General features: G+C 34.1%; 1 protein-coding gene across 1 annotated transcript; it reads right to left on the reverse strand.

The window, feature by feature from the left end:
- On the reverse strand, positions 1 to 24545 carry LOC127848160 (hepatoma-derived growth factor-related protein 2-like). The gene is made up of 17 exons (XM_052380456.1): positions 24209 to 24545; positions 23319 to 23392; positions 22878 to 23010; positions 22318 to 22404; positions 17600 to 17749; positions 16395 to 16557; positions 13507 to 13597; positions 13005 to 13097; positions 9196 to 9349; positions 8524 to 8982; positions 7360 to 7475; positions 6186 to 6271; positions 5623 to 5696; positions 4485 to 4586; positions 3353 to 3454; positions 2155 to 2874; positions 1 to 717 (listed from the first exon to the last, which is right to left on the reverse strand). The coding sequence occupies exons 1-17, from the start codon at positions 24272 to 24274 to the stop codon at positions 463 to 465; spliced, it is 2925 nt and encodes a 974-aa protein (XP_052236416.1). The 5' UTR covers positions 24275 to 24545; the 3' UTR covers positions 1 to 462.

Consider the following 24545-nt stretch of genomic DNA (forward strand, 5'->3'; position numbering starts at 1 on the left):
AACATTTGCTGAAGTAATGCCAAGTAATGTTTTTTTCTAAGTTCATCATCCAAACACATCATTTAAACACTTAAATTTAAACTAATTATACTGCTCCATTTAAAATTGACCACTCGCCAGCTGTCAATCGAACTCATGTAATAATCAATCAGATTTCTTTATTGCGGCCTTATGGTCCGACAAACAAAGACTGTCGGAGTAATGGAAAAAGTGTTTTATGAAAACAACTTAGTGGGCGGAGCGATCGCGTATTTGGCGACTGGTCAATTGCATACTACTTTCTTTCAACATTCATAACATAACTACCTTCTTCCAACATTCATAACAAACATATCAACCACATTTCTTTTTTGAAAAAAAAACAACATCTTTTTCAACCTATCAATCGACCGACACAATAGTTTGGACCAATCAGCTGCAGCCTAACAAATTTTTATTAAAATCCAACTAACCTACCAACTCTCACACACCTAACAGATTATGTAACTCATCATCATCAATGATTTCATCTTCTGATTCTGAACTCTTCTCAACTGTTGTTTCTTCTTTAACATCTTCCGCCTCCTTTTCTGTCTCCTTTTCCTTTTCATCATCAGACGTGGGCTTTTCGGGATCGTACATTTGTTCCGGTTCCATTTTCTCGTCTGTGTCAGATGGGGACTGATTGAAGTCCTTTCCCTGAATGATGGCTGCTATTCTGGCATCGAGATCTACCCTCTGTAAGTAATTCATTGTTGTAAACCGTTACAAAAATAAGAGGATATTTGTTGGCTTCTGAAGATAATAGAGTAATAAGAGTTTTTTACAAAATGAAAAAATAAATAAAAAATCTATCAAATAAACCAACACTTGTCTTTAAAGTTACTGTTAAACCATGCAAATTACTGTTCAACCATGCATATTATATAATTATACAGGGCTTAACACTAACTTTTTTGTCAACTAGCCCATTCGGGCTAGTAAATGCAGAACCTGCTAGCCCTGACCAATCTTTCATGTGCCCAGACCCAAGTGTTATCAAAACCTTTATATTTATCATTCAGCTTGTATTTTCTTGTGCGTGGAGATGCGCAATTATGATTCAATCATTCTTATTAGCTTGCCTTACTAATGCTAATGAATTCAATATTCATCTACTTAAGACATCTATTTGTAATCTTCAGGCCATTTCGGGAGAAATTTTCTTGTTTTTTTCCCCTTATACTCTCTCTTACTTTCCTCCTACCCTTTTCTTTTCTTATCCGAGGAACCCCCATCCCCACCCGTAAAGCCAAATTTAAATAACGACATGAAACGTTAAAACTTTTTTTACATAGATTGCCGCGGTTGCCGTCTTACAACAAACGGTAAGTGAATCTTAGGTGACGCAAAATAACGTGTTATGGTAGTCGTAACAATTGTACAGGGTTAACTCTCTACTAAAGGCCAAGATCGACCATTAATATTAGTTTTGCTAATTGAATTGCGTAAAAAGATTGTCAAAACACTTCTAATTGATCAAACAAATTAAAATGATTTAAAATTGATCAATATCTAATAATGTTACAGTAACTTTGTGTTAATGTCGAGTTTTATACCTTCATCGATCCCGGACAATCAGGGCAATCCCGGCTTTTAGTTTAAAACCTATTTGTATAGAGAAAACACGTCACTTCAAGGAAACCAATCAAAAACCGTATCTAGCGGAATTCCGTTAAAAAATAGGTACTGACGTGTTTTACCAGGAAAACTGCCGGGGATTTTCTGAATTGTTGGCCTCTTTTTGATTGCAATCAGGGGGTTCCAAATCTATTTCGAGTTACGATCCGTTTGTTGTCTCTGACTTCACTCTGGGATTTAATTGTCATCTGCTCATACTGCATTAAGATTTTTGCATCTTTGAAAAGCTTATTTAAAACCCAGTTTATTGATATAGAACACATAATCCCGCCCAAAATACACACGACCGGTCGGGCATGTTCCTGGGACATTGGCTAGCCCGGACCTAGGTACAGGCAGTGAATGTCGTTCAGACGTGCCTTAGTGTTAAGCCCTGTTATCTTTCATGTTCACAATTTGTCAATAGTTAATTTTGGAGTCATTCTTCAATAATCTATGATATATCCCTTTAAACTAATTAAAGCATGACATTAATATTAAACTACCATCTGTTACCTCTTCATCCTCATTTTCAGATTCACTCTTGAAATCGTCTTGTTCCGCAAGTTCGCTGTCGGCTTGTGCCATTTTAGCAATTGTGTGGAGCATTTCAGACGCTTTTGTAAACTTCGCTAAATCATCGTCAATATCTTCAGAATCCTGACTTTCATGATCATCAGAAAGTTTTAATTTTGGGGAGAAATTTCTTGGGTCCAATTCATCAAAATTCTCATGAGGTTTGGATTTTGTAGACACTGCCTTTGACTTGCTATCCATGTGATTGATTTTTACACCAAAACTTTGGTCACCACGGATATTCTCAGAAACACTTTTGTTTGTTACATCAACATCCATTTGTTCAAAATTGTTCACTTTTGCATCAGAGAATTCTGCTGAATTTGTCAAATTGTCACCATTAGTAGCACGAGACACCTGTAAACCTTTTGCACCCACAAAACCCTCTACATTATTCTCCCCATTCACCATCGAAGTTTCCAGCCCATTGCTACCCACATCTCCCCCATTCATCCCTTTTTCAGTGTCACTGTTTTCATCGGCATTCACTAAATCTAATCCAGGAATTACAATGTTTGTTGACGACATGAATCCTGTGAAACTTGACATGATAAATGAACTTGTGTTTGTGGTGACACTTTTGTCCTGATTTTCATTAGCGGCCTTGTTGTCAGTTTTTTCTGCGTCGTTGTTCTGCTTTTCCTTCAGCTCCTTGAGGCCCTGCAAATGAATACAAGTTTTATTATTTTATTGTTTAACAGGTAAAAACAAACAACAGACTTACATATTAATTGAATGCTTTTCATCAGACAAAATCCTAAATTTCCGAACTATCTGAACGAAAAAAAATTGTAAAAAGCTACTAGTCCTAATTTCCAAACTCTACCTGAAATCCATTCTGCACATAATTATGTCATAGATAAAATAGTTGACCTCTTGTTCTTTCATAAAAAACTAACTTCGTGAGTGGACGTAATGCAAGAAACATTATGCTTGTTCATTGGGCCAAGAGTATTATAGTCTTATACGTGCTGTTTAGTGTTATTCATTGAAACAATGAACACTAACACATTGCATACCCTTATCCAATCATCAATGTAATATTTGTAGTGTCTCTAAATGTTTGAACACAAGTACTTTGTTTATAAATATATAAATTTTCCGGAAACTCAGAGTAATTACATTTATTACAGCTTACCTCTTCAGATAATCTGTCCCCAAGCATGAAAATTTGCTTAAACTTAGCATAGAGATACTCTGCCTTTTTCTTGATGGTTTCGCTTCCCTTGTACTTGCGGATCTACAAAGAAACATATATTGGTATTGCATCATATGCTTCTCAATCAAATATAGAATTTTATTAGATTCTTCCTTCCTTTCAATAATTTGTTTTGTATTTTTCACTACATAGCAGTAGATCCTGTGTTCAATCACATTCTAGAAAAAAGTGCTAAAAACCATTGAAGGTTCACAAAACCACAAGCGTTTAAAAGCTTTGGAACAATTAACAGATAATTCAATTCTTTTCAATATACACGTGTTTACAAACAACAAACAAGAGTGCTAAATACGCCTTTTCTGAAGTTTGATAATATTACTATAATATAAACATTTATGTTACAGAATAGATAGATAACATTAATTTGGTGAATTTATGATTAAACAAGGGCTATAATTAAGAAGTGCTTCTTGCGATATGGCTTATCATAACCTCAATCGAGATTTAAAGCTCAAACATATTGTGATTAGGAATGGACAATCTTAATTTTTATAGCTCAACGGCCATAATTCCCATGTGCTATGAGTGATCTGTGTGGTTATGGAACTTTGCCGAGATATTATGCCAACAAAGAAATAATTGAGTTAAATTGAGGTAGAGATTTGGAAAAGTTTTAAATAGGCCATTCTTTTTACAATTCAAGGGCCATTATTCAGCAGTGCCTCAGCAATCTGACTAATTACTGAACGTGAGCTAGATATTATGCCTACTAACATCATCAACAAGTTTCATGATGAGAACATTCAGATTGAGTTAGAGACCCGACAAGTTTATAGGCAATGCAAGTGCCATATTTCTGCATTACTTCATGGGATCTTTCTGGCTATCAAATTTGGCAGAGATATCATGTCCACAAACACTCAGACAAATAATTATAATCAACTGGCTGCTTGATTTCACGAGCAGTCATTGTTCCCTTTGATGCAGCCCCTTGACCTGCCGTAGGCGTTACCAAATCACACCCTGTAATCAAGAGCATATCGAAATGTTCACAAGAGCTACTTAAGTTCAAAGCCCACTCTCCAAAGTTTGTTAAACCACAAGAAGTTACCTTTTTCACAGTATTCATGATGTCTGGGTTCTTCTTGAGCATCAGGTAGCTGACCGGCAGTTGCTCCAAGTCTTGCATGATGGCAATACACTTGTCAACATCCTGTTGTCACAAAAATAAAAGAAACCTTTCCTTTAAAGCGGGTATATACGATGTTTATATGTGCTGAATTGTAAAATATTGATACAAATATGTTATAATAACACACACTATGCAAGAAAAATGATACATTTAAGACGAATTTCATAAAATACAGCAAATACAAATTAGCGCCCCGAGCCGATTGTGACGAAGATAATTCGTAATTATTTTCCTACAATAACCGACGCATTCGTCTTTTTTGTAAGTGTTCATGTGTCGTATGAATCGATATCGCTGCAGAAATTTCAAATGAACCGTTAAACTAAATTTAGATTCACATCGTACATGCATGATATATATGCTGGCGAATTCGGCTGTACAGCCTTTTTCGATTTCAGAATTAAATATCTGGCTAATTTAGCATTTTTCGACACATGTTCTTCTTAACTTTTATTTTAGTTTATATTGAAATATATGAATAATAAGTTTTTTACACATTTTACATTTATTACTAAATATTTGACAAGATCGTATATACCCGCTTTAAATGTAATCTTGATCAACTAAGAACACTTTTTGCAGATGAAAGCAGATGATAAAGAAAAGAAAAGGCATCCTGGCTGTGCAGAATGACATTAAGCAAAAATTCGCAAAGAGTCATTGCTTATCACAGTTTAGATACATAGGTATTAAACCAGCAAGGAGTTAGCCCAAATGTATTAATAGCAAACATACCAATAAAAAAGAAACAACTGGCTAATACAAAATTAAGCAAAAATTCTTTCAAACATGACAAATATATATTTGCAAATGAGAACTATATTTTGTTATGCCCAAAAATGAAATAATTGGGACTACTTTTTTATTTTAAGTGCTACATTTTGTGTATTTCAAAGGGTTTAAATGTACAAAACTTGTACACTTGTACCGAGCATACATTTATTTAGCCATGTAAATTAGTTTTAAATGTATAGGCTTATTTGACAAATGATTAAAACAATCAAGATTCTCTATCAAAATAAAAACACCCGTTTCTTTGAAATGTCTGCATACTTACTGCATTCCCAGCTTTCTGCAAGGACCTTTTGATCTCCACATCCATCTGTATCAGCTTGGCTTCTGTCACAGCAACTGAAATACCATGCCAACCAATCGATGAACTGAATGCCAATCAATCATCTCACCAAAAGCAAACAATAAATTATGAGAAATATCATAGAAACTAACCAATAAACTGAAGTTAAATTGCAACAAATAAATTAACTGACACAGATGGAAAACAATCCAAATGTACTGAAATACAATTGCATCCAATCGATCATCTGACATATTTGAACAAAAAAAACAAAAGTTACAAATAAACTGACATAAATCAACAAGAAAACGATTTTCACTCAACTTCATTCAAATACTAGAAATGGCGCAGCAGCCGCCGACGTGTATCCCGACGCCACAGCTTTTGACACAGGGGCCAGATCAAAATTCCAAATAGTGCACTAACCTCATCATCCCCCCGCTCCAATGCGGATCGTGGGGATAATTTGCTCTCTGCAAGTTCCATATAACAAATTTAAGCTATGTTACAATATTAAAATTAATTTCAGTTTTTTTTACACATACAGCTGAATTTTTCCTTTTTCTTTTCCTCTTTCTTCTTCTCCAGTTTGAGCTTCTTCAATCGTTCTTTCTCTTCTTCTTTTTCACGTCTGAAACAAAAGGAGGAAGGAACTTTCAATGGTTTATTAACTTTTATTTTCATAGTATTAAATTTTTATCACAGTCCAGCATCATTGTGTCCTACATTACAGGATAATCAAAGATTTAATTATTTCTTTTATTATGCGTTGCAGGGTTTAATCTAGCCATATTGGAAAAAGGAGTCTGATGAAATTGGGATTTTTTTAATCGATAAAAGTGGCAAATTTGGGAATTATTTATCGACAAAAAGGACTAAATTAATGTTATATATTTTGTAGGATGTTAAAAAAATAAAGTTGAGATATAGTCTGATAATCATAAATCATAAGAGACTTCTTTGCTAAAAAAATAAATATATATATTTTTTTTCGAAATTAGGATTTTTATTTTAATTTCGGATTGGGATCGGGTGTGTTTGCTTTGGGATCTGGTCCGTTTTACAGCCTTTTTTACATAGCAGAAAACCCCCTGAACAATGATAGTATTTTTCTTGGTTCTAAGATATTTTTAACGGTTGCATAATTTGCATTTGTTTAACTAATTAAGACCAAAATCTAACCCTTGACTAATAACTTTGTTAATAACTATGTGTTGAGCATAAACTTTAACAAATTTACAACACAGCTTGTTTAAAGTTATAACTATTTGAGACTAATTTTGTTGGTCTCAATTTTTCCAGTCTTTATGTAACTGACATCCCTTTGATCATTCTTTTAAGATTACATTGAACTACATTTTTTTTTAAAGTGTGTGAATATACCAAGTGCTTTAAAAAAAAAAAACGCCTTTAAAATATAGACTTAATTCAATAGAGAAATACTGAAGCAATAACAAGGCAGACCACTTTTCCTAAGAAACAGTGCGCAAAAAAATTGTAATTATCATCATGTCATGTAAACAATAATGTTAAATACAGAACAAATTTAAGGGACCCAGACAAATTTTAGGGACCCAGCAAATCTTAGGTAACCAGAACAAATTCTAGGGACACAGACAACTCTTGGAACCCAGACAAATGTAGGGGTCATGCGCATTTTGGCTCTCGCTAATTTAAATATCTGGGAGCTCATACTAAAACTCAACAAACCAAACTCACATTCTCCGCTCCTTCTCCTTCTGTTTCTCTAACTTCTCCTGCTTCTTCCGTTTTATTTCCTCCTCTATCTTCCTCTTTTCCTCCTCTGTATCAGTTGAGGAGTCGGGCTTCTTTGGCTGAAAAGAAGCATAGGCATTTACAATAGAATATGTTGGTTTTATAAGGGTTTGCCTCATACATAATTGCAAGTTCAGAGCTTGTTTCCTTCAATGAATAATAGCCTGAATTTCCCCTTAGAATATTCTTTTGAAAAACAAAAGTTCAGGTTTCACCCCAAACACCTCATTCACCTACAAGGCTACATGGTCCATGATGGGAAGATTTTGCCTGAAATACCAAAACTAATACAAATTTCACCCCAAAGTAACATCAAAAGGTTGCATCCCTAACGTTTAAAAATCATAGGCAAGGTTTTGGGAATAAGCTACTCCCATCTCAATTCACTTAATGCTCTTTTAATGTTCAGTAGCATCGTACTGATGTGTCTTTATGGTGAACAACTTTACATGCTTCAAATTCACAAGTATCATTTTCATGTATACACTTACCAGATGCTTCAACATGAAGTACATGTATGAACATTACACCTCAGATATCATTATGAAAGAGAATTGTCAACAGATGTTGGGCTCTTTTTTAATATGCCATTAATTTTCTCTTCTTGAAATACTAAACATACTTAATGAGCTCACACATAACAACATTCGTTTCACCTACAACATGTTTTTAAAAGAATATTGACCTGGTATTGATATTTTTAAGATTGGCCTCAACAATGGTAAATTAAACTTCATGTAAAATAACCTTGCTAAAGACATTTGCATTAAAATAACATTTGCTGATTAAGTGTGGACTCTTTCCCATACGCTAAATATCCGGCAATATTTTAAATAATTTGGTCTAAAGCACCCCTTCTTTTCTATAGATCTCACAAGTTCGATTATATTATTTCCTTTTTCTAACGTCAAACATGACTGTATTTTTACAATTTGCTATAAATAATCATATTGCATTTTTATCAATACTCAGAAATTGATATGATTGTTTAAAATATCTATATTTGCCCAACATTTTTTATAAGAAGATTTTCTCATATATTGGTTGGAAAAATAGTCATTCCAAACACCTTTTTAAATACAAGTACAATTTTCACAATATTTTTACCTCCTGATTTTCAACTTGTCCTTCTTTATCCGAATCTGATTTTTTCCTCTCAATGTCTTTTTTCTCTTCTGGCTTTGAGATCTTTTCTTTAGCATATTTAATGTCCTTGCTTTCCCTAGACTTGCTGTCTTTCACTTCATTCTTATCACTTTTGTTCTTTTCTTTGTCCTTTAGTTCACCTTTTCCCCCTTTGGGGGTTTCTTTATCTTTAACTTCATTTTTACCTTTGCTGTCTTTCTTTTCAGTCTTTTCAGATTTCACTTTGCTGTCTTTGTTACTAACACCTACACTGTTTTCCAAATGGTCAGACGTATCTGTTTTTGATTGGTCCACACTTTTTGTCTTTTCGTCTTTTTTATTGGATGATTTGTCAGAGTCTTTTTTAGAAGATTTAGGCGTTGTGTCTTTTGCATCAGAAGACTTTTCAGGAGATGTTTTTGATGTTGATATTTCTGCTTCCTGAAATAGGGGTAATAATTGTTCATATTATTTATTATGACAAGCCCAACTGATTATCTTATTTATATATTACTGTTTAAGGCAGTAAAAAGAGATCGAACACCAAATGACAAAATGTAATTCTAATTACAATGTGTAAAAGACTGCAATTTTTTCAAACATAATTTTTTTTCTACCGGTCACCGTCAAACAGTATGTGAAGTCTTTCAGTACCTCCCCATCAAAGAACTTCTTTTTCTTCCGGTCCCTCTTGGGTCTATCCCCAGGTGAAGATGATTCCTCGTCCTGTTCTTCCGCCATTTCGGCCCGTTCTCGCTTCACTTCCTCCTTTGCCTTCTTCAGTCGCTCTTGTTCCTCTTTTCGCTTTCTGAAACCAGAAAATACATTTTACTGGATTGTTGGATTGTATTGGAAACAGAAAGAATAAGCAACAATATTTGGAGGCCAGTGTATTTGGTATATAATAAATAAATATGCATCATGATATCGTTCTACAGCATGTCAAAAGTGCATAAAATCAAAGGAAATTAGATTTATACCAGTTGGTATTACTGGCCTCCTAATATTCTTGCTTATTTTGCATATAACCAGTAAAATTGCATATTGGTGTACTCTTTGTTACAAACATGGCGCAAATTGTAGTTCATATTTTGACGTTGCTGTTGATGTCTGATGGCATCGTCATTATTTGTTACTTATTTTCACAAACAGCTAAAACACAGTATTGGTGCTGATTTGCATTTTTTTATGTTATATCCATGGCTAAGAAAAAATATACAAGATAGGAATTAATTCTAAAGGTCCACTACACTGGCAAATACCCATCTTACTTTCCTGAAAATTTCAAGAGGCTAGTGCTACACGTTCTTGAGATGTACCTTGAAACATGCTCTAAAAATGGCCTTTTTTTAGCGTTATGCAGTGTCACTTGAAAAAATCTATTAATTTAAATGAGAAATGCTCTTGATATCAGCAACAAATGATGCAAACATTAGTATAATCTTACACAGACTTGTATCCGGTAGGATTTGCCGCTTGAATTAATGAAAGAGGTAAAATATTATGGATTTTATAAGTAAAATACTACCAGCAGGAATTTTGTTTCAACACTCAAATTTAAACATATACTTATTGTTATACTCCAATTATTGGTACAAAATTTCAGTAAATTAAACTTGTATTAACATAAAAAATTCAGTTATGTATTAGGATAAGTACATAGCGCATTCAAACTACTAGATAAGCCGGGGTTTTAGCAATAATGATAGTTCATTGGAAAATCTTTTTATTTAAAATTTTGTAGTGTCTGTAACCATTGAAAGTTTTATGTGACAATAATTTAGAAGTTTTTCCATACAAACGTATAAATACTACATTTGCTAATGTGTATTCATGTCATGTCTAAGTTGGCTGAAATTTGCCTTGCTAAAATATTATCATTATTGAAAAAATACTACTTAGAAAAAGTTACAGACACTACAAAAAGGTGTAAAAAAACTGAAGGAAAAAAATCCCTGTTCTATTTCTCATAAATATTTTGTTTTACTCATGAGAAAGTTCCATCTTTTATGTTGGAATGTTATATCATACATTGTGCAATAGATTAATGTGCAAAAAAAGGTAATGCAAGATCTCTTGGGATGAAATATTGTAAGCATTCTTGTGGAATTATTTTATGAACAATTTATTTAGGAACAATATAACCCGATTTTCTTTTTCTAAAATGATTTATCTAAATATGTCTGTGTTTTTTACGATGATACAACCCTTTAATATGGAGAGAAGACAAGAACAAACCTCTTGTAATGACTCAGGTATGTATCTACCATTTTTATTATGCTACGCTAGAATTTGTAGTGTCTGTAACCACTAACTTCCTTCTGTAAGCCTTAAACCTTTTTTGTTATATGTGAGTAAAATGAAACAAAATTGTAATTTGTATTACATTGCTGATGTCTAAGGTGCATTATTTAGACATTTTCTGTCTGAAATTTGAAATATTTATCATAATAATGTAAATAAATTGTCTTCAGAGTGTAGCTTTCTATAAACTGGCATTTTTTCAATTATCTCCTATAATATGCAATTGGAAACATAGTTTTTTGCATTAAATATCATGAGAACAGTTAATCCAAACAAAACCATTTTAGAATTTACTGAGATCAGACACAATATCAAACAGTTTGTTTTGATGGACATATGGTTACAGACTCTACAATGCCTACACATTTAACTTATTATTGTTCATGCTATTAAAGAGCATATGAAATCATTTTAAAGCTAAAGTGATGAGTTTAACCATGTCTGAAGTAACTTCTGTTTTTTACTTTGATCCAAATGGCTGCATTTAATCATTTCCTTTGCTTATGAATCGATCAATGAAGACATGCGCACTGTATGCTTTACACTACATGTATATAAATTTACATTCTTATACTTTTATTAGTAGCAGAAGCTTTGAAGAAAGGAAAATGAATTTTGTTTCCGTTCTTGTTTCAGGAAGCAAAGATAAATCAAGCAAAAAAGAAAAGATAAAATAAGACTAGGTTTGGCTGCATGAAGGTTAAGCATTGGGAAAACAAACGAAAAATATGAGAAGCTAAAATACAACTATGATGCCTTCGTAGCTGCTAGGCCAGAGCAAAAGAATGGAATCAAAGGACATTTTAGTGTTTGCTTTGGAACAGAAATCAGATTGGAACACATTTATTTTGTAAGTTAAGCAAATTTGGCCTGGAAGAGATGACTGTTTACAGGAATCAATAGATGTCATCTTGTTTATAGCGCACAAGATCGAGAGATATTTTTGAAAGTGGACTTAAAGCTTAAACTTCTCTGTGATTATCTTGATAGCTAGAGTAACAAAGGGTTATAAATACATCACTGATTGCTGCTTGCAAAATTACTCTTTTTTTTTACACTGAAATGTTTGGAAAGTTTTTCGCACATTATTTGGTAATGCTTATTGCTGCATAATGAAATTCTAGATTATATTAATTTGAAACTCTTTACAGGTGTGCCAATTCATATGAGATGCCAAACTCATAATGTCAGATTAGTCTTCTTTGACTTGTATGTGCCCAGCACTGAGAATTGTCAAGCTACACGTCTCCTGGACAGCTATTGTTACCCCATGTGTAGTGTCTGTAACCAACTCAGATCATGTACACAAAAAATGTGTTTTAACTAAAATTCTAACTGATCAAAAATCATTTGATATAATGTTCAAGTCACTGTCTTTATGAAAACTTGCTTTTATAGTGCATTTTTTAATGCTTTATGCCATTCTGCAACTGTTTTTGGAATCATATATTTTGGTAGTGTCTGTAACCAAACTTATGAGCATGCAATTCTACCTTTTATGAAAACTTATGCTTTTTCAAAACCAATTGTTTCGATTTATTTTGTTTGAATATACTTCCTGGTTTAAGACAAATGCCTAATTAGCTATCTTGTGGGTCTATAATAAAAGTTATAGAAAAGTTTCTTGCTTGGTTCTCTTTTGGTCTGATACCTGATTAATTAATGCTTTGATTTTTTTTGGTTAAGATAGTAATCACTTTTGGTTTTTTGCTTTATTTCAACAGTTTATAACCTGTAGTTGATGTTACAGTGAAAATATCTGAAGTTTTATAGTTCTGCTATGTTTTTCTTGCATGTTATATGACTAGTGTTGTGTCTGTAACTTGTATTAAACCATAGGATGAAAATGTTTGATAAAAAAATAATGCATGCATGATCAAATAAAATTCAACTTGATTTGAGTAGGGGATACCTTGAGCTTTAAAAATAACACCAAGGAAATGCTGTATCTACAATTTCATTTTTTTGAGTAAGTAAGACTACTTTCAGCACCAATACTAGTTTAAGCCGAAACCTGATGAAGGTCAACATGAAAAAATCATCATCATCACTTCAAATACAACTGTTCTAGGGGCTATCATGAAAGGTTGCACAAGTTAGGGTAAGCCCTGTTTTCTACAATCAACAATGCCATGAACACCACAATATCATATCTTTACCTCTCATTCGCTTCGTCCATTTTCTTCTGTAAGGCCACTTTCCTTTCTTCCTCCTTTTTCTTCCACACACTGATGTCATTTTCATCGTCTGAACTGCAATTTTTCAAACATGGGTCTTCCACTAACTTATTCATTCAAGCTAGTCATGGTTTTCTTAAACGATTTTTTATCAATTTTTGTGAACTTTTAAAATATTTTGACCTTTGAACTAAAAATATGATCTTGACCTTTACATTGGCAATACAGTTCATGAGTGCCGCACACACACACACTCAAATAGTTCAAAATTGGTGTTATTAATTTCTTTTACAAAACTCTTTAATGCATGAAAAAGTAAGACCTATTTTGACCTAAAATGACGCAGATTTTGTGCCAATCGTTTAAACATACATTGGATAGGCATGAATAATGGTTCCCTTTCAGGCAACAATTAAAAAAAAAAAATCTCCGATAAATTTTAAATACATTATTTTAATATGGCTTTACTAAACTAAAAACAAACCTTTCACTAAGAGAGCTCAGGCTGTCACTCACTTCCACATCGTCTGCTTCTGATTTCTTTTTAGCACTACCGCCATCAGATTTTCTCGGAGCTAAATAGAACAAGAGGTGTGTTTGTCAGAAACACAATGACACAAATGATCCAATTTTGACCAACAATAAATAATTTAGGCTTAATTGCAATCATCAACTCTATCAGAAATAAGAACAAGAGGACCTGAAAGGACCAAAGTTGCTCACCTGAGATAAAATGGAATTAACCTACCAGTATCAGTCAATGATACAGTACACTCCACGCGTTTTCCCCAAAAAACGCGCTCCCTCCGCGTTTTTTTTCTGCTAGCGAGTGTTCACGCGGCGTTGGAAAAGCGAGGTGAACTCAATAAAACACTCTGCGTTACGCCACGTTTGCTAATTCCCGCGGCGTGTATTACTTTAGCCTAGTCGGTAAATGCAGGCAATTTCCATTCTTATCAGTGACCGCCGCGCAACGCCGCGTTAGCAGTGTGCTACTGGGCATGCCAAAAAATAAAAACATTGTTATAATAAATTGTTTAAATACTGTAGTACATGTATAAAAAAGAAAATTGTATAGAAAATTAATATATGTTTTAATTCACAGGTACGTCTACAATATGAATTAATACGTCAGGAGATCGTTGAACGTTTATAAGGATAAATGTTCCGTAAAAATTTCCAAATGAGAATAATAATAAGTAATCCGAAACACACTACGATTTTAAATGTTAACACGACGTTTACAAACGCTTCCAATATACAGTCATCCTGTATATTTCCCGACAAAAGCGCGCGAAAATTATGCTGCAATGTACAAGGTATACTCCTGCAAAGCGTGCGTGTATTGATTTTTTTATACAAACTTTGTAGCGCAGAGAACACTTAATTCTGTTGATTTCGGATATAAGCTTCTTTGGTATTTTTTAACAAAATTATATCGCGAATAAGTTGATATTTCCTCCAAAATAATTTCAAATCGAGCACGCCGAATCTTTATCGTTACGGTATTTTAGAAGAGTAATTATTATAACAGTAATTGTACTGTAAACAGATTAAAGAAGACATCTGGGCAGAACTGGATTAAGTGTTCGACGTTATGAAAACACGCAAAGCTTGTCTACTGACCTATTGTGTAGACTGCTGTCTGCGGTGTTTTGACAAAAGGGATTAACATGTGTGAATGTCACTCTTCCGATTTGGTCCATAATTACTGGTAAACATTGTTTTAAATGTCGACGCAATTAGAATACAACTGTGAATATTTAATGCAACTATCAACTCAAGTTACCAACTTCTTTTAGCAATCAATGGAATAACCTACCTACAAAGAGAAAATAAATGCATTAGTGTGCAGAGAATCGACTTTGTTCCAACAATTAAAACCATTCCTTATGCATTCGTTGAACGTGTTTACTTGAGTAAGTTATGCCTTCAGACAGGAAGCGGCTTTCCTTTGATAACATCAAACTGTCAATCCACACAGATTTGCGAGACTTTTAGGGTCCTTGGTCATTTGTTTACATGTTCAGTATAGAAAAAACACCTGCTTACATGAAAACTTTGGATTAAGTTATCAAATAAAAACAATGTTGCAAACTGTGATTATATTAATTGGTAAGTATCAGTTTAAAGACGACGTTTTGTTTGTCGTAAATCAACGAGTTTTCTATACAACTACTTCTACAACCACGTGGGGATCGATCTAACTTGGTTGTTTTTTTAATGGTAAATTAAATATATATAAATAAATATATATATATGTACTTGTATACATGTAAATGTAATTTTATTTGAAAATCAGGAAGTCAAACAAAGTTAAATTGATCGTTATCTCGTAAAACGCGGAGTTTCCCCCGCGTTGCCAACGCCAAGGGCCGCCGCGTCGGCTTATCAGTTTTGCCGATCGTTAACCGCCGCGTCCAAAATCATGCAAACGCCGCGTCTCGCGGGATTTTCTTAATCTTCCTCCAGGTCAATCCCTGCGGAGTAAGGAGGGAAATTGGGGAAAACGCGTGGAGTGTACTGTATCCTTAGAACAGATGTTCTGACCAAGTTTCATGAAGATTGACCTATAACAGTTTTACTATAGCCATAGAAGAAAAAATGCCTCGCCCCCTGCCGACCATGTTTTGCAACAGACCCTAACCATTTTCAACTCATTCAAGATATCATAAAAACAAATTTTCTGACCAAGTTTCATGAAGATTGGACAATAAGTGTGTTTTCTAGAGTGTAAACAAAGTTTTACAATAGCCATAATTTTTATAAGGAAAAATGCCCCACGAGTCCTGGCAGCCATGTTTAACAAACAAGAACCATTTTCAAACTCCTCCAAGATATCATTTAGAAAAATCTTCTCACCAATTTTAATTAAGATCGAACAATAAATGTGGCTTCTAGATTGTTAAAAAGGTTTACTATAGCCATATAAAGAAAAAAGCCCAAACCCCTGGTGGCCATGTTTTTCAACAGACCAGAACCATTTTCAAAGTCATCCAAGATATCATTAGAACACAATAATGTTCTGATCAAGTTTCATGAAGATTGGACTATAAATTTGACCTCTAAAGTGTTAACAAGTTTTTACTACAGCCATATAAGGAAAAATGCCCCACCTTGGCGGCCATGTTTTTCAACCAACCCGAACCATTTTCAAACTTGTCAAAGATATCATTAGGACAAATCTTCTGATTAATGTGGCATCTAGAGTGTTAACAAGGCAAAAGTTGACCACGCAAGACAGATGACGGACAGAAGGTGATCACAAAAACTCACCATTGTGCACGTTGTACTCAGGTGAGCTAAAAACAAGTTTAGGGGTAAGTCAAGTTAGCGGAAAAATATACTTTTATATGCCTAAATGATTATAACCTTTCTTGGCGCTGGTGCTCTGTTTTCGTGGCTTTGCAATCTTTTTCAGAGGCGTATTTTCCTCATCAGCATCATTGTCAGCATCTTCTGTTGTGGCTTTAGCTTTCGATTTACGACCCCGCTTTTTCGGTTTCTTTGAAGAGGCTTCATCTATCTGGAAATCCTGTCAATAAATTATCCCAAATTTTAAATGGAGTACATTAATTGTGTCAAGTTAAAAGGCAATTAATATCCTTGCAATAAAAATTGCACAAACATGTTATGGTAAATTTACAGAGGCCATATTATACTAGGATAGCTCAGTTGCAGCAAGAGTCTGAGTTGCTGGACACAACAACTCATTAAACCTGTGTCATTAAAAGGTGTGGGAAAAGGGGGGGGTGTTAAGCGTCCATGTGCATAAATATGGTAAAGATAACAAAGTTTCTTAAATGCTATTAAGCCTATGAATAACTTGGCAACTGGCAACTTTTTATAACAAGATTTGGACTTGTTTGTAAACTACTTAAGGAAACGCAGCTTTTTGTGGTCAGGGTTCAGGGGCCTTTGTCAAGAGAGATTTTGTTTAAGTTACGACTAAATATTGTAGTGTCAATTAATTCCTGTACATCATTCAATGAAAGTGTATGTCTGAAATAAAAGGAAGGGCAAGGGAAAGATACTAAGTTAATCAATCAAAATACTTATATCAGACCACTAGTCCCATAAAACTGTTTATTATGCAGATATCTCTTCCAAAGGGCATCATACCGACCAAATACAAAAACCTCATTTACTCACACTTATAATTAAGGTTTGTTTATTATTAAGCATATTGTGTAAATAGAAGCAAAATAAGGGCTAAATTCAATAAGTACACTACATTCTGTGCAAACCATACTGTAAATTACATTTTAAATGATATTTTATTAACAGAATAGTGTCAAGTGGCGTAAGCTGTTAATTGAAATAAACCTCAATTTCCTTCATAAGAACTGAAACCATATCAGTATGAATCATTTTTGGTGGATAAGGAATTAAATTATGTAATTGTAAATATTGATGTGCCTTGCTTATAATGTTTAACTAACAAAACCTGCAATTTGCTCAATAAGATCATGTAGTACTTAGATGTGCAATATAGATTGTTGTTGTTTTCAAAGCGCCTTCTTTCAAAAGAAACAAGTGCTGTAAATAAAAAAGCTGAAGTTCAAACCAAAATTAACCTCATCAGCATCTGAGTTTTCTTCTGGAGATTCTACTTCCTCTTCTTCCTCGTCCTCAACCTCCTCTTCTTCCTCCAATTTCTTCCTTTTTGCTGCAGGTTTTCCACTCGGACTGGTCTTCTTTTTCCGTTTCACTGCTGCTTTTACTTTCTGAAAGAAAAAAGCTCAAGTCTGGGCTTTGTATTTTATTGAAAGATCTGTAGAAAGTGATTTTCAATGAATGTTCAATGCCCCCTACTGCACAGCTTTGCAGCCATATATTTGACATTTGGCCTTGAAGGATGACCTTAACCTTAAGTTAGCCTTTCTCCACTTAAAATGTGCAGCTTCATGAGATACCAGGGTTTTTTTTAAGAAAAAGGGGAAGACACTGGACGCTGGGTAAAAGGGGAAAATCTAGCGCGAAACGATGTCAATATTATGATTTCAATTTCATGATAATGGGTTGACGATCTAGATCTGTTACAGTATTGGAAGGGAAAGGTGCGGCTGCTGCCGATTGTCTACTTTCACTTTCACAATAATCCGACAGTATTAATCGATGTTGATTACATGTACCTCCAAATCCTGCTGGGTTTCAACGGTTTTTGATGATTCATTCTTAAAAAATGCGTCAATGCAATTAATATTTTCCGAGTCCGAACGTTTTATTTTGTTCGTGTATGAACGCCAATTGTGAGACTTTTTTTCTGTTTTAACGTTTATATCTTGGCTTTCACATAACCCGGATGAAAATTCGACTGGTTTCCGGTAATTAATTGACGAAACACCCTTCTCGCGCAAGACCGGAATCCAGTAAAATAGTCACATGATTAATACGATAAGTTGCCCGGTTTCCATGACGTAATTTAAGAGCTATATATAGAATCACTGGGATTCCCAGATTTGAGCGTTCGTCGGGAGAGAGAGCGAGATCGTTGTACATGGTACAAATTGGATAAGTGTCGACTTCCTAAAACAAAAAGAACATTTCTTTGAGGGTAAAATATTATATTTTGGTGAAAAACTATATTTTTGGAGGGGAAAAGGTATTTTTTAGGGGAAAAATTCTGGTAGGGGAAGACGCCGAATATCGGCGTCACTTTCTTAGTAAAAAAAAACCCTGGATACACATGCATGCCAAATATCAAGTTGCTATCTTCAATGTTGCAAAAGCAGGGTTTTTTCTGCCTATTTTGGGAAAACGAGTCTGACCAAATTGGGAATTTTTTATCGACAAAATTGTCCATTTGGGGAATTTTTGCTTCGATGAAACGGCTCATTTTGGGAAAATATTGTGAATTTATCATGCTTAAATAAGTTAGTGGTTTAATAAATAAATTTGTTTTCATTTGTTATTTTGTCTTCTTTATAAATATAAACACATGCAATATTGGGCATGTTCAACATTTATTCAAGTACTGCAATTTTGTTTTTCTATTACAGTTCCACTCTGAGATAAGAACTGTACAGTCAAAAACTTATAGCAGATATTTTGTACCAAAACAAACACTGGTTAGTCACATAAGTCACAGCATAATTGATCTCTGATTTCTGTTTTTGAAAGCATCACACGGGTCATCCAATGTTTTGTCATTCATGTCTAGACCTTCAATGCAGGTAAGCAACAGATGAGTAAGTTTGGTTTGTGTGCATGTGCTGCGTAATGGGGAGCACAGCAGGTTCATGATTCTGAATCCTGGCTCAACCACAGCAGTGCTTTTTGATATGATAAACATCAGCTGGACGAGTTTGAACATTGATAATCTAATAATCATAAGTCAAAAGACACTTCTTTTTTTTTTTTTTTGGAAATTGGGATTTTTTTTCATTTCGGTTTGGGATTGGGTCCGTTTGCTTTGGGAACGCCTCCGTTTTCGGAGGCGCAGACAGTGCTGAAAAACCCCTGAAAAGTTATGGGCAAAGTTAAAGTTTTCGGACGGACGGACTGACGGACAGACAGACGGTTCAACTGCTATATGCCACCCTACCGGGGGCATAAAAAAAACAGTGATTTTAACTTACATATGCCTCTCATGGTGTATTTTTACTTGAATATATAAATGCCCCTTTGACATCTAGAGAAAACATGATTAAAGTACAATAAGTCTCTTCAGATTTTTGTTTTAATTTATCATCATTGATTCTTGGCCAGTAAACAATGATTTGGAAATATGATGGGCAGTTATTGTACAGGGACGGCAATAGCATCTTTGTATGTGACTTAAAAGTTCCATGGCTTCATAGTAAATTATAGTAAACTGCAATCATCTCAGGGCTTCCGCTGTCGTTCGCCAAATTCGCCGTTGGCGAAATTTTCGCAAATTCGGCGAATAAAATTCTCAGTTGGCGAAAATGCTCGGCGAAACGTTTTTAAAATTCGGCGAATAAAATTCTTGGTTGGCGAAAATGCTCGGCGAAACGTTTTTTGCCTGTCAAGTACCATCCCAGATAGAAAACTCTTTAAACCGTCGACTGTGCGTCAATACATCATCGTGTTATTAACCAAAAAATTTGATACTCAGTCTGCAGCAACACCGGTCAGAACCGGTCATCGAAACAAAGGAAACTTGCTGGTGCATTGTGTACTGGCAGTGACGTCACCATCTATGTATAGAACGCTCGCTGGTGTGAAAACAAAAGGTGTTATCGAACATTATGTCAATACCACGGGCCTGGCAAAAGCATTTAACAAAAAAACTATTTCTTCACAAAAACACATGAAATCTTGTTTCAACAGTAATTTCAGAGCATTTCTGTTTAATAGTTTCATTATTATAATATTTTGGGAAAGGTAAAGTTTGATTAAGAAACCAACAATTTCGGAAATAAAAAGTATACCATTCACTCGTTGTAATATACTTCGGATATGTTAAAATTCGGACATTTAAAGATACGGACATTTATGTGTTGGTTTGTTGTTGATAGTTTGTAAAACTATGTTTTATCATATTTCAGGCAACTAGAATGGATGGTGGCAATTATCTGGGCCTTTCTGTCAAGAAATATGCGTGAAAAACATATATTTATTTGAGCCTAGAAATCATCCACCACTTACAGAAAATGTTTTAACAACAGAAGCTGTCAAAGCTGATGTATATCATATCCAAATGACCAAATATTACTGTTTAACAATATGAAGTGAGAGGCTTTGAAAATAAAGCATCTTTAGTCTTGATCAACTGTTATGTTTTGCAAAGATTGAAATATGTGCTCAAGAATGAATATCTTTAATATAATGAAAATGTGCTTATTTTGTAAACAATGTGAACTGAACATGTGCTTATGATGTATGTATAAACTGATATTCTGTTATGTAGAATAAAAGTATGATTATTACATTGATGTATGTATATCTAGATGTATGCATATCTATAAATGTTTTTTGTTATAAACTGATATTCTGTTATGTACAATATTTTAAAAGGATGATTATAGTAATAAATATATTTAAGCTTCATATTGTAGTTATTTGTGTTCTTACCCCCCTAGACTTTCACGAGGCGGTCCCAAATGCTTGGCTAAAACTTTGGCTACAGTTTCTAAAATTTGGCTACAAAAAAATCCAATTGGCTAAAATGTTGGCTAAAGAAATTTTTGAGCCAGGGGAAGCCCTGCATCTAAATGCAAACTGAAAGCTATAACTACAATAACTCCTTGTAAATGAATTCCTTTATTTTACTTCAAACAGAAAATGCGTTTTTCATTGGCCAAGCCAGGCCACATGCTGACCATGAATTTTTCAATACAAGGTCAGTAGCTTTTCTCATTAGGCTATTAACATGAAATGGCATCACAGTAATAAACAAGATAATGTCCTAAATAAGATGTAGCTAACTTCATCACTGTTATAACGTTGAGGTTACAGAGCGACTCACAAAAAATAGTTCTTGGTACAACAAGGCTATTGTCAAGCAATATTCACGTCATTTCATTTCGTTCCTACATCAAAAATTGTGGTTGCTATGGCAACCAAAAAAATCTGAAAATGGTGGAATTTCTGACAATGGTGGAGCCGGTAGGGCTGGGGCATTGTTGCAAGTTTCATGAAAAAATATTACATACTTTTAAAGTTATCCAGAAAAACACCATTTTCAGCAGTATTTCTAGTCTATTTGTTGACATAGCAACCAGAATTTTTGACGTAGGAACAAAATGAAATGACGTGCATAATGTCCATATTGCCATCTATCCTTTTTCCAATTTTAATGAAAAAATATTAAGAACTTTGAAAGTTATTGCAGGATCCAGAAAAGTGTGACGGACGGACTGCTGGACGGACAGATGGAGCGCAAACCATAGGTCCCCTCCGGTGAAACCGGTAGGGGACAATAAATTAATTACAAAGCTTCTAAATGACCCTGTATGGTGCCATATAGGGTAGAAAATTTGTATATTATGGCCTGAGCTTAACTCTCACCAAGTATTAATATACTGAACCAATCAGTACCACAACATACGCAGTTGAAAAAGTGAGTGGGAAAAAAAATATTTTAAGTATATACCTGTTTTGTATAAATGTATGTGCATGTAAGCATTGAAGCTGTAATGGCCTTAAACAACCTGTTATACTTTATTTCATTAAATTCCAATATGCACCGGATGTGTCATGTTCTGTCAAAACTTAAATGAAACTCATGCGCTTGTAATTGTGTTTGACGGATCTGCATGTAAATAGGCGCAGTCAAAAGCCAATTTTTTTTTTATATAATATTTACAAACATTCAGTGCAGTGTAACCTGTTTCTGTTTTTTGTCCTCTTCTTGGTCAACAGGTGCATCAGACTCTTCTGCGAATTCTTCAGTGACCTCTTCTTGAGATGTAGCCTGGAAAGTAAGAAGAGTTCAATTTATACTTGCTGATACCGTCAGAAAGTGTAATAATTCATACATTAACTATGATAATCATAATTCCTGATGCTTCGTCACAAATCTGATATTCTCTGGATTTGTGAGAAACTCCAAAATCAGAGGCCAGAAAGTTCAGACTTCCATGAAAGTTGCATCAAATCTGTTGGATAAACTGCAATTTTGTTGAAAACAAAAAATGTGTCGCACACTGATGCCCTCACAATAGACAGATCCACAATATATTCTAAAACAGACACAAATACAAGATTTTTAAGATAAGTTATTTTAATTCTGATAAGGATACGTTTTGTAAAAGTAGAGAAAAAAAGGTACATTATTCTTTGAGAAAGAATCAGTGATTTAGATTTGTGCAAACAGTAAAAAAAAGTAGGATGATTCAGGAATACCATAAATAATCTAGATGTATCATTTTTTCTAATAATTGTTACCTGTTGGTACTTGACTGTTGGATTGTGTTCTATCTCCCATAGCCCCTCGTTGAAACCTTTTCTCTTTTGTGGTTTTCCAAATTTCTCCTTGAATTTCTCATAGGAAAATATGTCCTTAGGTCCGAGTGTGTACCTGAAAAACACAAACTTTGAAATGAAATCAATTATATTCTTAGCAGGTTTAGAATCATATTTTGACTGGGAAGGCACTGCACATTTGGCATTGTATGTTAACAGGTAAGTACTTTGACAACATCATCCTCTCCATAAACTTAAAAGTTAATTTAATTCTTTTCTTAAAATTGACTTTTGGGTTAAAATTTCATGATTTAAGCAATAATACTCCGATTTACACTCACAGGTGTCCTGTGGCAATTCTCAACTCAAAGACCAAAATAAAAAAGTTTAACTTTCAACATAAAGTCATGAGCTTCAACTCACGTTTCATGGGTCCCATAGAAGAAGATTGGATATTTTCCTTTTGGAATTTTAGCATCTGGGCCAACTTCATCGATCTGAAAGCAACAAAGACTCTAGTTAAACTGTTTATTATTAATGTTGCAAATCTAAATTAATTTATCCCACAAAAAATGTGGGTTACAAATTGTAAATATGTTTTATTGGTCATTGTTGGCTCTGGTACTACTTAAATGTACCCTGGGTACTCTTAAGTATACTTAAATGTACCACGGGTAGGGAAAATATTCTAAAATTTACCCAGGAAATCAAACACTAAATTGGTAGTTCACTTGTAAGATATTTTTTCTAATTAATTAAGTTCATATTTATGACAATATTTATTAAAACGGCCGCTATATAATAAAAATGTGTTTGCAAAAAAGAATGTTGTGGAAGGTTATGTTCAAAGAGAATTTTGTTTTGTAGTCTGTAGCATGTTTTACAACATCAGATTTTGGGTGGAAATAAAAATTGGGTACAGTTTACATAAGCCAGGTACTTTATGTTTTCAGATATTTTCTGGACCCATGGTACATTTCAGTATACATAAAGAGTACCCAGGGTTCATTTAAATAGTACCGGAGCCAGCAATGACCAATCAAGCATATTAACAAGTTGTCACCTGCATTTTGAGTGCGACAAATTCCATATCAAAATTTCTTGGCCTTGCCAGAACAAAAAATTATTGAGTCAGCTAGGGAAATCTTCCTGTTATACAAATGTTGCACTTTGGCAACTTGACAGTGAAACCCCTGATAAGTGAACTCAGATGATTTTTGTGTGAAAAATTTACAATGATATTCAAACATGTGCTTTAACAAAAAAGATTTTTCTATTTACAAAATACAAATAACTACTTGTAATTAACTTACCCGTGCAGGCCAAGCGGGGAAACCTTTGACTTTGGCAAATATTTTGTCAAATGGCTTAAATTCCATAATGGGCCTCGGTAATTATGACTGAACTTAAATTTCTTTGCAAAACGATGTTCGTTCCGAACGAATAAATCGTAAAAAATAATGCTTTAAATTAATTAAAATGATCGAAACAATGTTTCAAGATACAACTATAGATATGCAAGGAAACAGAATTATATTCTAATTAAAGTCGTGTGTTAGTCACTGCACACGCGAGCAAATGTTGTAAATCACACATTTATTGTTGGTGAAAATTCATTACAAATCCGCCATGTTTAAGGTCTCGCGAGAA

The sequence above is a fragment of the Dreissena polymorpha genome, chromosome 10 (assembly GCF_020536995.1).
Source record: "Dreissena polymorpha isolate Duluth1 chromosome 10, UMN_Dpol_1.0, whole genome shotgun sequence".
NCBI lineage: Eukaryota > Metazoa > Mollusca > Bivalvia > Myida > Dreissenidae > Dreissena > Dreissena polymorpha.

Excerpts from the sequence above, each read along its gene's own strand:
- LOC127848160 (XM_052380456.1), bottom strand. The coding sequence starts at position 24,274 with ATGGAATTTAAGCCATTTGACAAAATATTTGCCAAAGTCAAAGGTTTC. Across the intron at positions 5,697-6,185 it reads GAAAAAGGAAAAATTCAGCT|TTGCTGTGACAGAAGCCAAG; the intron begins GTATGTGTAAAA and ends ATGGTATTTCAG. Across the intron at positions 3,455-4,484 it reads TCATGAATACTGTGAAAAAG|ATCCGCAAGTACAAGGGAAG; the intron begins GTAACTTCTTGT and ends GTTTCTTTGTAG.